The sequence below is a fragment of the Aulostomus chinensis genome, chromosome 2 (assembly GCF_037954235.1).
Source record: "Aulostomus chinensis isolate RoL2024-O1b breed Wild chromosome 2, RoL_Achi_v1.0, whole genome shotgun sequence".
NCBI lineage: Eukaryota > Metazoa > Chordata > Actinopteri > Syngnathiformes > Aulostomidae > Aulostomus > Aulostomus chinensis.
Window position 1 is genome coordinate 2,740,173 of NC_141321.1, and position 12,491 is coordinate 2,752,663.

At 40.8% G+C, this 12,491-nt stretch overlaps 1 protein-coding gene across 5 annotated transcripts in view; it reads right to left on the reverse strand.

The window, feature by feature from the left end:
- The window catches only part of cemip (cell migration inducing hyaluronidase 1), a 222,443-nt gene that overhangs the window by 88,457 nt on the left and 121,495 nt on the right, over positions 1-12,491 (reverse strand). For all 5 annotated transcript variants that reach the window (XM_086222956.1, XM_086222957.1, XM_086222959.1 and 2 more), the window contains 3 exons: positions 11,093-11,262; positions 5,529-5,738; positions 2,025-2,230 (listed from right to left, as the gene is read on the reverse strand). In XM_086222956.1, the coding sequence (XP_086079082.1) occupies positions 2,025-2,230; positions 5,529-5,738; positions 11,093-11,262 (586 nt within the window). The remainder of the gene's footprint in view (positions 1-2,024; positions 2,231-5,528; positions 5,739-11,092; positions 11,263-12,491) is intronic.

Below are 12,491 nucleotides of genomic sequence, written 5' to 3' on the forward strand. Positions count from 1 at the left end.
GCCCAGGTTCTGGATCGCAGTCTTCCCCCTTCCAGGCCTCAACATACTTCCGTAACTTCAGATGCTGAGGACAATCCACCATCGGTTGCCACCGGCGACGAGAGACACAGCCGTTATGGGAGGTTGCTAAGGCCTCCGGCCTGGACTCAGTTTTCACCCTGAGGTTTCCCCCTGGGCATTCGGGGGGGGGGGGGGCTGTGTGGCGGATACTTAAGGGGCGTGCCTCTCACCCAGAGGTGGATGGGTAAAGGGGCGTGTCTTGTGCCAAGGTTGTTGGCACTTGGCGCCATATTGTTACTTGGTTCTGGTCTGCTTATGAATAAACACGTCTCGACCATCATCGCTCCCGAGTCATCCTTCACCTGCCACAGCACAAACTCACAAACATAATGCTCGCCGGTTCTCTCACATCAAACACCTACAAGAATGTCAACACTGATGCTGCTGGAAGCCAGAGCGGCGAATTGCTGTTTTGAAACTTTGAACCTGAGATCAGGGAGCTGCTAACCATCACTGCCGAGAGGACCGTGGATAACCACCTCATGAGGACTGTGAAAGATGGCTTGTTGTATGAAAACGTTGCAGAGGAGCTTGGTCAACGTGGCTATCGCCCGATGACATACCTTCAGCAGCAGGTTGAAAAACAACCATCAGGTCTGTGACCACGAAGGCAGCAAATTTGCCTGCCTCTACCGGGCCGCAAATTTGGTGCATTCTGTGTCTAAAAAGGGCTAATGTTTATCTGTTCTGTCCTTGGGTTGAATATCTGATTGCAGATCATTTTTTTGGTACTTAAGTTAAAGCCAAATGTAAAATCAATGGAATACACACTGACAGACAGCAGTAATATTGGTCAGGACATGTCCTTACCCTCCCTACTTAATCCTACACCCTAAACTGGATGTCTACTCCTGTGATAGACTAGTGGCTGAACGTTAAAGACCTCTTATAACAGCATTATTAATGGAGGATTATTAATGATTAAATTAATAACTGTGTTATAGTTACATTTTTGAGTGAGAGCATATTACAATGCACTTACAAGAATGTCTTGTGCTGGTAGAATCTGAATAATTAGCAAGCAATGTGTGCAGCTGCTTGCGCTGAGTTAACTCTTTTTGTGCAGCTAGATTCAGGCAGGGATCCTGCATGGCAACCATGAAAAAGAGTTAAGCTACGGCAGAGAGCTTTAGTTTCTCTGGTTTAATTGTCTGTATGATGACATCATGGGTCACAGGCCATGGTGACTAATTGCAACTGAACTTCCTGTGTTAAATGTCTGGGGGCTTCTAGGAAATAGTGTCCCATTGATTTCTTTTGTTCTGTGGGCTCCTTTCCATGTGGATAGGCCTTGAGGCCTAACAATGCTGACTGCTCTATGTATGTATATTAGGTATGAACAACTGAATGAAAACAATGAACCAACAAATACACAAAACTATGCCTCTCCTATGCGTCTACAAATCCCTTTTGTTTGGTTACAGACGGAATGTTTTTCTTCTCAGTAATTTACAAATCATGGATGCTGTACCAAATCGTTCAAAATAAATTGTTCAACACATGACCCAGGATCCATGTATCTGTGAAATAAGTTTTTGGGGGTTCCACAGGGAAACAAAATAAACACAAATATTAGGTTGTGTGTATCTGCTGAAGATGAACCAGAAACCTGTTTCCTAAGTGACAATCAGCACAACTACACACATGAACAGGTAACTTGGTAGCTCTATCCCCACTGCAAAAGTACTAAGAGGACATGTGCTAGCACAGCAGTGACCATGGTAGCAAGACAGAGTAGTGACTGTGTCTTAAGTGATTGCAGTTCATTGTGAGTTTCTGTATTGTGCTGAGAATGTTTTTTCTTCTCAATTATGTAGTAATAAAAATGATTTAATATGCATATATGTATGTATACAATGATCAAAGCAGTCAGAAAATGTAAGGATCAAAGTTAGCGATGGTCAGGGAGGTTTTTGTGACATTACAAAAATCATGGCCTGCAAACCGACTTGTATGGAACACACCTGCAGTCTTGTCGTGGGTTGGCCACATATCCTGGGTATGCTCCTTCAGTGATGTCACGGCACATTTTGCTGTCTCTGTCTGAAGGCAGCAGAGTTCCTGCTCGGACCATCAGACCGAGACAGTGATCAAATGTGTTTCTCTCCTCTGGACCATCCTCCATAAAGAAACAATGGCCAAGAATGTCGTAGCCGACAACGTCCTTTACCTGTGAGGGAACAGACACATAAACCATATGCTAGTTGGCTATTCAGTGGGAACATTCTTTAGTCTAGCTGTTTCTAGTTTTGTCAAGGCTCTATCAACAAGTTGTTTCACATACCATACAAACATAAGAGCATCATTAACTTTTATCTATGTTTTCAGCAAGGAATAGTGGATTCCCCCGAAATATCATTAGCTTAACGCTATAGGTGGCAAGCCATGTAACAGCTTTGGTCACTGCTGAGTGAGTGAGTGAATGATTAATAGAGAGTGGAAAAGGTTTAAATGTACCTGTGAAGCATCTAGAGCGGGATCTTTTCCTATGCTTGCCGAGGGTGATAGAGCCAATAGCGCCACCAGGGGGTGGCCACAGCATTCCCTATGAATCTGCTGGCCACCCTACTGGCCACCTCACTGGTCAGTCACACATATTGATATTGATATTAATATTGATGATATTCTTCTATCACAAGTTGGTTAAGCCCCTTTCACACAGAATACGGCAAGCACAAGGCAAAGACAGTGCACCTATTGCATATGTCTCAGTATGGTCATAGTGGTGCAGCAGTAGCTCCCGCCTCTGGATGATTTAACCAAAGATACTTTGCTTTGTCAAACTGGCTTACTGGCTAACAATGATGTCATGAGTATAACCTCATTCTATTCGTTACTGAGTAGTTTGCATGCTCTGACAGCAGAAGACACTGATCTGCATTGATCTCAAGAGAGAAGACTCGAGTTAAGTCATAATTTCTTATTCTCTAGTAAAAAGTAATATGCATCGTGACATGTGCTTTTTAAATGCCAAAAGGTGCTTTTACAGCACTCATAACCTGTTACAGCACTGATGTATGTTGTTGACTTATTTGAGTTATGTAGCTAACGTTAACTGCTGCTTGTATTGTTATGTCAATTTTCAGACAATGGAGAGAAAGTCCACAGACATATCTTCTTATTTTAAGAAGAAAATTAGCACAGGAGGAGAGAGAGCCATGAGGGGAGCAGCAGAGGCTTAGTCATGAAGAGACAGAGGAGGATGATGGAGGAGGGGAGGAGCAGACAGAACAGCATTGGATAACTAGCCTATTTTAAAAACAATGAATCGCCTAACACATATACGTAGCGCAATAAAATAGGATTGTTGTGGGACTCAAAATATTAACTGTACTGTTGTTAGTCTATGCATATTAGATCATTAGTAACTTTAAATGTAACACAATAACACAAGGCGGCGGGGTGGTGCAGTGGTCAGCACTGTCACCTCACAGCAAGAAGGTTCCGGCTTCAAGTCCCGGCTCGGGCAGGGGATCTTTCTGTGTGGAGTTTGCCTGTTCTCCCTATGCCTGCGTGGGTTATCTCTGGGTACTCTGGCTTCTTCCCACCATCCAAAGACGTGCACTTGGGGACTAGGCTGATTGGATACTCTAAATTGACCGTAGGTATGACTGTGAGTTGGAATGGTTGTTTGTCTATATATGTTGGCCCTGCAATGGACTGGCGACCTTTCTGGGGTGTACCCCGCCTCTCGACCATAGCCACTGGGATAGGCTCCAGCCCCTCTTAACAGGAATAAGCAGATGGATGGATGGATAAACACAATAAATGTATAAGCAGGTGCTAGAGCAGTGAGAAGAAGAGAGTTGCTCTTTCATGTTTTCTTGCACTACAATGGCTCAAAGTCACAGATAATGTTTTTCTTTTTCTATTGAATTTTACAACAGCAGGAATGTACGAGCTGAAGAACTGTAAAGAGGCAGAATTGGCTACTCTAATTTATGCTTTTTAAGCAAGACCCAAGATCCAAGGCCCTGTAGCAGATTGATGACTCCAGCGGCATCATATTCATCAGGATTCACTCTCTTCTGAGTAAGAACCTTTTGATTTTTTGCATACATCATCACAGTCTCTTCAATATAAATATATACATTAAAAAAAATTATTCAATCGGATGGCAGAAGACAATCAGCCAGTGCAGTGGATGCTTTTTGAGTCTTTTACTGTTACCCGCTGGGAAGACCAAACGTAGGGGAGTTTCCTGTGTGGAAGAGCGGCCTGTTGTCTCCTGTAGCTAGTGAAATAGAGAACTGGTTTGGAGAGAGCCAGCTGCCACTCTGCCACCCTCACTTGCATTATGCCAGCTCATCACATGGTGCTTCGTGCTCAGACCCTGGTGGGCTGCATCTTGTCAGCTCTGCTGCTTTAGTGGCCTTTTGCAGCCAATACCATTCTGTTCTCACTCACTTTCTCCTGAAATTGTTGTAAAGATATATTGTAATTTATCAAACAAAGATGTACTTTTGGTAGCCAGTGTATTAGTCATATTTCAGCCTCCTACAGTACACGGGTAAACTGATTATTTAAAGGCTCGTTACTAGAGGAGACATTCTTAAAACCAATCTTTAGTACACAAATCAAACATTTGATTTGATCGATCAAATCAAATCAAATCAAACATCTAAAAATATGAGTGACATGTTCTGCTCACAACACTGCATATAAAGCATCTCTAGCTGAACTATGTTATGTTCTGTGTTCTGTTGCTTCAGTACTTTTCAGATATTAATGTTCCTGAATCACTACAGAGAATCCATGGACATAAAAGATCCAGGAATTCACACTATGGACCCAACTAAAACTGATCCGTCCAACAATTTCTCCACATTTACGCGATCTGACCAGGTGTCATGCCATGTACTAAATTCAACTCATCTTATGTTCCTTTATGAGTTCATGTACCTGTTAATTATGTTGTAACGTTTTTAAAGTCAATTTTAATCTACATTAAAGGAATGTTTGTATTTTTGTCAAAATACATCCATTTATACAACAGTCAGTGCCATATTCTCAATCATCTCGTCAGTTGGTGTAAATTGTGTCCTCTTCTGTTGTCATAGATGCCCTTGCTTTAGCTAGATGTTTTTGGCATTAATTTCAAGTCAATTTATACTTTTATTTTTCTACAGTGCAAACACCTGCTGAGACAGCATGTTTTTTTCCCAATTCTTTGGATTTCTAAGGATCTTTAATTTAATAACTTATATGTGGTAATGTTTATTTATGAATGCAGTGCCTTAATCTCAGAGTTCATCAAGTTGTTTTTCATCGTCTTTGATGCCAATTTTTTCATGAATGGAGCCCCTGCAACACACCTGACCTTATCGTGTATGTTGAGGGCTCAGAGTCAGTTATGTTAATTTCTCAGGAATTTGCATTACTGTGAGATATGAGTGTGTCTGATGAGTCTGATGTGGAAAAGCACAAAACAAAAAACCTGAACTGTAATTTATAAAAACTAAACTCACCAGCAATCCATTGGAACTGTGGATGGTTACACAGCGGGAAAAAGAGTGGTGGATGGACAGACCACTAACAGAAGTAGGGGGATCATAGCCCCCCCTCTGGTCCACGTCTCCGTTCATATGGAAGTGAACGGGATAGTGTCCCATCGTCTGCTGGCCCATGTGCTGCAGCTCCACACCAGACATATGAAATTTCTTGAAGCCCTGCTCCACCTAATGATAAAACTTTCAATCACTCACCAAAAAAAGGCTCAAATGCTGTTATGAAAGGATACAGCAAAACAACAAATCAGTGCTGTTGAATGTGGTCAATTTGACACAGGGTAGTTAATGAAATCTAAACATCTGAAATCATTATTGCATAATACATAACTGATTAACTAATTTATTTTCTTAAAAATTTTATTCACTGATGTGAAGAGCAGCTTAATACCAGTGTAATGCAGACTTCTTCCTGCCTGCCAAAAACTGCATGCACCTCATGAGAGCATGTACAACTAAGGTTAAAGCTACAATGACATGAATGTAATGCCAATGTACTGCTTACAACAATTACAACCTTCTTTTGTAGATTCGTCAGTGATGATAGACAAATTAAAGTCTTAGATAATTAATATTTAGAGTAATGTATTTGACTAAACTAAGCAGTATAATTTCCTTGATAGAATTACGTTAAATTTACTGTGTTCCCTTGATCAATCTCAATATTAAGTGTTCTGTGTCATTGTGTTCTTCAGTTATTTGGTTTAAATTGTTTTTGCTCTTAGGTAAACTAATGAGTCCATTGTTTCAGTTTAAGCTATTTTAATGGCTGGTCACCTCAGATCTTAATTGTGCAATGTTCCTCAGTAAGGAAAAAAAATAGCTCTATAAGAATAGCTTACATGGTTGTCAAGAGACAAGGAGTGCAGTAAGATGACAAACATTACAGACATTTTCCTAATCCTGAGAACTTTGTATCATCATATGCTGATTGCTATCTATCATAGAAGATTTTGCCGTCATAGATGATTTTTCAAGAGAAACATCAAGAGTTTCTGATTTATTTGCATTTCAGACAACTGTCATGTCACCCAAGCCTTCAAACTGACAAAAGGTTAACATCAGATCGAAAATGGTAATATAACTGTATGATCTTAATCAAAAAAAATAATGCCATATTCTATTCTTCAAAATGTATATTTGTTTGGTAATGAGAAGCATATAATGAGGGAAAAAAGAGGCAAAGGACCCAAAACATAACCCTGGGGGACATGACAAAACTGAGGTGTCGTCTCAGACAAGTACAGTACAGTAATGGCAATGAAGGAGGAACAAGCACTGCACAACAGATTTCATTGTCAGGATTTATTCTTTCAGTCCCTGGAATGGAATGGACACAAGCTCACTTCTCCAACCTTTAGGCTAAAATGCCTGTGAGGCAGCAATGGTTAGCTGTGGGAGCATTAGTCTCCCATACTTTCATGGGAACATTTTATACAGGATTCTCAGTTCCCATGTTTTTTACAGTTAAGAGTATTTTTTCAGACATGTTCAGCTGCTGTGCATGCACAACACAGCACAAAATCCCTGACTTGTCTGACTTAGATTGATGAGGAACAAAACAACACATGATATTGCTCCACTGTCTAACCTTGCCTCTGGCACAATGATATTACTTTGAACAATTTTACACATTTTCTTTGTACTGAGTTTTGTTGACTTTATGTCACTAAATATGCCTTTAGAACCATGTCATTGCATAATGAGGAAAATAACAGACCCGAACAAATAAAGGCCCTCAAACCAATCATGGACAAGGTTAGTGTAGCTGCTCTAACTGATTATTTTGATTCATGACTACAACTACCATAGCTACACTATTGCACATCTCCGGCAAGCTTTTTTGGGCTGAGTGGGAAGGGCTGGCTGGTTGATGATGCAAATTAGTTCAATTATATCAAATGCCACATTACCAATCACCAATAGTGCAGTCCAATTGCAAAAGCTGAGTTTCACCTATTGTCATCCATATTCATAATGTTATTCGTGCTGAGCTTGTATCTGGAACTCTGTTGTATGTGGGTATACTTCATTGTCAAGTTCAGGACAACACAGGCTGCTTTTCATATCCTAGTTTTCACATCCTTGATTCCTTCCCTCACTTCACTCCCCTTGCATATTTGTAGCTTCAACTTGGAATGCACAAATAGGGTGAAGAGTAGACACAAGAGGAGAAGAGTTTCGGCAATGGGCAATTTAAAAGATGAAACGCCCATGCTTTTGAGCATCATTTGAACTAGACATCAAATACATATTATGTTGACATAACTGTTTAACCAATGTACAAGACCAGTCAAAAGTTTGGACACACCTTCTCATTGACTTGTTTTCTCTGTATTTCCATGACTATTTACATTGTAGTTTCTCACTGAAGACATCAAAACGATGAACTCTTGGCATTCTCTTGATGAGCCAGTGACCAACCACCACTTCACATTTCTAATAGGTTCTCCCCACTCAGCAACACATCCGCTGTGAAGACAGTCTGTCCCCTGATCACATCATCATCTCCAATTCTATTAGAAGAGGAGTCAATCAGAAAAACCTAATCAAAATTAACACGGCTACCAAATTATCTCAAAAGAATATGAAAATTAGGTGGCATGGTGGTGCAGTGGTCAGCACTGTCGCCTCACAGCAAGAAGGTTCCAGGTTCGAGTCAGCTCGGGCAGGGGATCTTTCTGTGGGGAGTTTGCATGTTCTCCCTGTGCCTGCGTGAGTTCTCTGCAGGTACTCTGGCTTCTTCACCACTGTCCAAAGACATACAAATGGGGCCAAGGCTAATTGGACACTCTAAATTGACTGTAGGTATAACTGTGAGTGTGAATGGTTGTCTGTCTATATGTGCTGGTCCTGTGATGGACTGTAACCTGTCCAAGGTGTACCCCGCCTCTTCCCTGAAAGCCGCTGGGATAGGCTCCAGCCCCCCCCCCCCGCAACGCTTAACAGGAATAAGCAGAAGAAAATGGATGGATGCCATTTTTGAAAGAAGTTTAGCATTAAATCCCAAACCCAAATTAAATTTCAATTCATTTGAAAGCCTGATTCTCAGTTTGTCTCATCCAGCCTGGAAAACTCCACGGCTGCTTTCATTTATTATTGTAGATCGTCCTCCTGGCCCTTACACTGAATTTGTATCTGAATTCTCTGAGTTTATATCCAGATAATTCTTAAAACAGATAAAGTCATGGTTGTAGGTGACTTGAATATTCATGTGGATGTTGATAACGACAGTCTGGGTACTGCATTCAGCTCTCTTCTAGACTCAATTGGTTTCCATCAGTCTGTTCACAAACCCACTCACTGTCACAACCACACCCTCCACCTTGTCCCAACTAACAACTTTGGACTCTATTGCCCCATTAAAAGAAGAAAACTATGAATCCAAAGAAACAAGCACCTTGGTACAGTTCCAAAACCCGACAGTTTAAACAAAAAACTCTGGAGAGAATATGGTGCTCCTCCAAACTGGAGGAGTCTCATTTAATCTAGGAAAAAAGCCTCCAAACTTATAGGAAAGCCCTTCATAGAACAAGAGCAGACTACGACTTGGCATTAACTGAGGAACACAAGAATAACTTAAGGTTTCTCTTCAGCACTGTAGCCAGACTTACAGAGAGCCACAGCTCTATTGAACCATTCCTGTTTCCCTGAGTAACAATGATTTTATGCACTTATTTTAATGACAAAATTCTACCTATTAGAGAGAAAATTCCACTCCTTCTGCTATTAGCTGACAACATGGCACCCATAACCCCCAAAAAATCTGAGAGGCAGCTGTAGGACCAGACATACACCTTGATAGTTTTCTCCCATTAACCTTCATGAGTTTAGTACAGTAATTTCCTCCTCTTAACCATCCATCTGTCACATAGACCTCATCACAACTAAGCTGCTTAAAAACTCTTTACCCCTAATTAGCACCTCTCTCTTGGATATGAACAATGTGTCACAGTTATCTGGTTACATTCCACAGTCCTTTAAAGTAGCAGTAATTAAACCCTTTTTCAAAAACAACAACAACAACAACAACACTGGACCCAGAAGTTTTGGCCAACTACAGACCAATATCAAATCTTCCTTTTCTTTCCACAATTCTGGAGAAGGCCATTGCTAAAAAGCTCTGTGACTTTCTTCACAGCAACATCTTTTTGGAGGACTTCCAGTCAGGTTTCAGGTTCATCATAGCACAGAAACAGCACTTGTCAAATTTACCAATGATGTCCTACTGGTATCTGGCATCTGTGCTGGTCTTATTAGATCTTAGTGCAGCTTTTGATACCATTGACCATCATATCCCACTACAGAGACTGGAAAATGTCATGGGATGAAAAGAACCCCATTAAACTGGTTTAGGTCATATTAAGTAGGCTGATCTCAGTTTGTACTCACTAATGATAATTCCTCTGAAAACACTACAGTCAGCTATGGTGATCCACAAGGGTCTGTGCTTGGACCAGTCCTCTTCACTCTATACCTGCTTACACAAGGTCAAATTATGAGGAAATGATTATTTTCACTGTTAAGCAGACAATACACAGCTGTACTTATCAATGCATCCACATAAAACAAATTAGCTGACTAAACAGGTTATGTGCCACAGGTAAGGTGGCTGTCATTAACCCCTTACTTAAAAAACCTGCTCTTGACCTAGATGTATTAGCCAACTATAGGCCTATATCCAACCTCCCCAATATCTCCAATCCCTAAATCTACCGACTCTACTTGTAAAGTATCATGAGATAACTTTTGTTTTGATTTGGCGCTATATATATATTGACTTGACTTGACTTGATGGTCCCAGCCCCATTAAGAAGGCAAGATATTCCACAAATGAATCCTGACAAGGCAAACCTGTGAAGTGAAAACCATTTCCGGTGACAACATCATGAAGATCATTGAGACAAGGCCAAGGGTTTGCAGCACAGTCAACAAACAAAAGGGTGGCTACCTTGAGAAATCTGAAATATAAAACATATTTAGAGTTATTGAACATTTTTTTTGTTTACGATTCATAGTTTCCATGCCTTCAGTGAGAATCTATTATGTAAATAGAAATGCAAATAAAGAAAACCATTAAATGAGAAAGTGTGTCCAAACTTTTGACTGGTATTGTACATGAAATAAACATTATAAACATTATTTGATTCTTCTAGCCGATCTTATTTTTTCAACACCCATCTCTTTATCTATATTTTCTTAAAATAATAAAATAATAATGGGCATGACAGCTCAAACTATTGCTTCAGGCTCAGCACCAGCCCTTTCATTAATGTCCAGTTTGGGTTTGATCTTTAAAATACAGCTAAGCAAACATTAAATTATCACATCTCTTTTTTGGCCATGTGTACTGAAAAGACTTATGCAAAGAGTACACCTGTGTATCTTCACTCCTCGCTCTGTCGGTTACACTACTTTCTACTCAATCCTCCAACCTCCAGATGCATTTTAGAAAATTTGATCAGATCAGATGAGAGAGGAGCTGAGATGGCTGAAATTAGTGAAATGGGAAAAAGCCTCTGTACCTTCAAATGTCCACCAAAAGTGTCATAGTCGAAGAATTTGCAGGCCTCATTGCCATAGCAGCTTGGCTCCATCTCACCATGGAGCAGGATGTTACGAGTCAGGAGGCCAACCTCTGCTCTCATATCCACTCCATCGACCTCTTCACCCATGTGAATGAACTGAGTGTTACCTGCAAAGACACACACAGACACACACAGAGGAGATGTGACTATCACCATGGGTATATTCCCTTGCTCATAACCAAAACATTTTCTATTTTTTTAACAGTTAATCTTGGAAGGTCCCTACTTAGCTAACCTGTTGAGAGCATCCATGTCATACCACCTCAAATGTTGAGTTCTGCAGCTACATCTGCATCCCTCTCTTATCTTTTGACTACATATACAGAACAGCCCATCCTGGAGCTGGAGCCTATCCCAGCTGACATTGGGCAAGAGGCTGGGTTCACCCTGAACAGGTCGTCAGTCCATCGCAGGGCCATCAGAAGCAATTAGGAGCTCAGGATCTTGCTCAAGGATACTTTGACATGGTCACCAGGGGAAGTAAGGATCAAATCAGCAATCCTTCGGTTGCTAGACAGTTGGAACAAAAAATTGGGGCCACTGCATTTATACTGATCAAATTCAGGTTCAGATTTCATCAGTCGTCACAGAAAATGAATATTTTATTCATGTTTTTTTCCCCAGGTTATGGCCAGTTGTCTTCATACTGCACTGCACTGCAAATCACTTTTGATTGCTTCAATTTGGATATTAGCTTACATTCCAATATGTTTTCACACAGGTCGGGCAGCTGGTCTAAATCCAGGCCAGCCATTGGTTTTGTTGTGTACAGTTGCCATAGCTCTTCCACAAGCAGTTACAGTTAAGTTTTGATTAGACGAAGACATAACTCAAACATAACAACTTGGAGTGTATCTCAGAATCTTTCAGTAAGTCTGTCCCTCACTGTTTTACATGAGGTGAACTCCAAGGTGCACAGCACAACACACTATGTTTGAACTCTGAGGTTAACTGACTTTAAGTCTGAGACAATCATATGTCGGAAAAACATCTTGTATTAGTCAAGTCAAGTCAATTTTATTTATATCGCGCAAAATCACAACAAAAGTTATCTCATGACACTTAACAAGTAGAGCAGGTCTAGAACCACACTCCTTCAATGAATTTACACCCAACAATTCTCCATGAGCAAGCACATCCTGCAACAGCGGCGCCAAAAACCTTCCTTTTAACAGGCAGGAACGTCGAGCAGATCCAGGCTCAATGGGGACGGCCCTCTGCTTCGACCGGTTGGGGGGAAAGAGAGCAGGAGAGCAGGGCAGAGACAAAGACAGATAATGGAGGAAGACATTTATGCAGAAGGAAAGAGAGGGACAGAGATAAAGAGAGAGAGAAA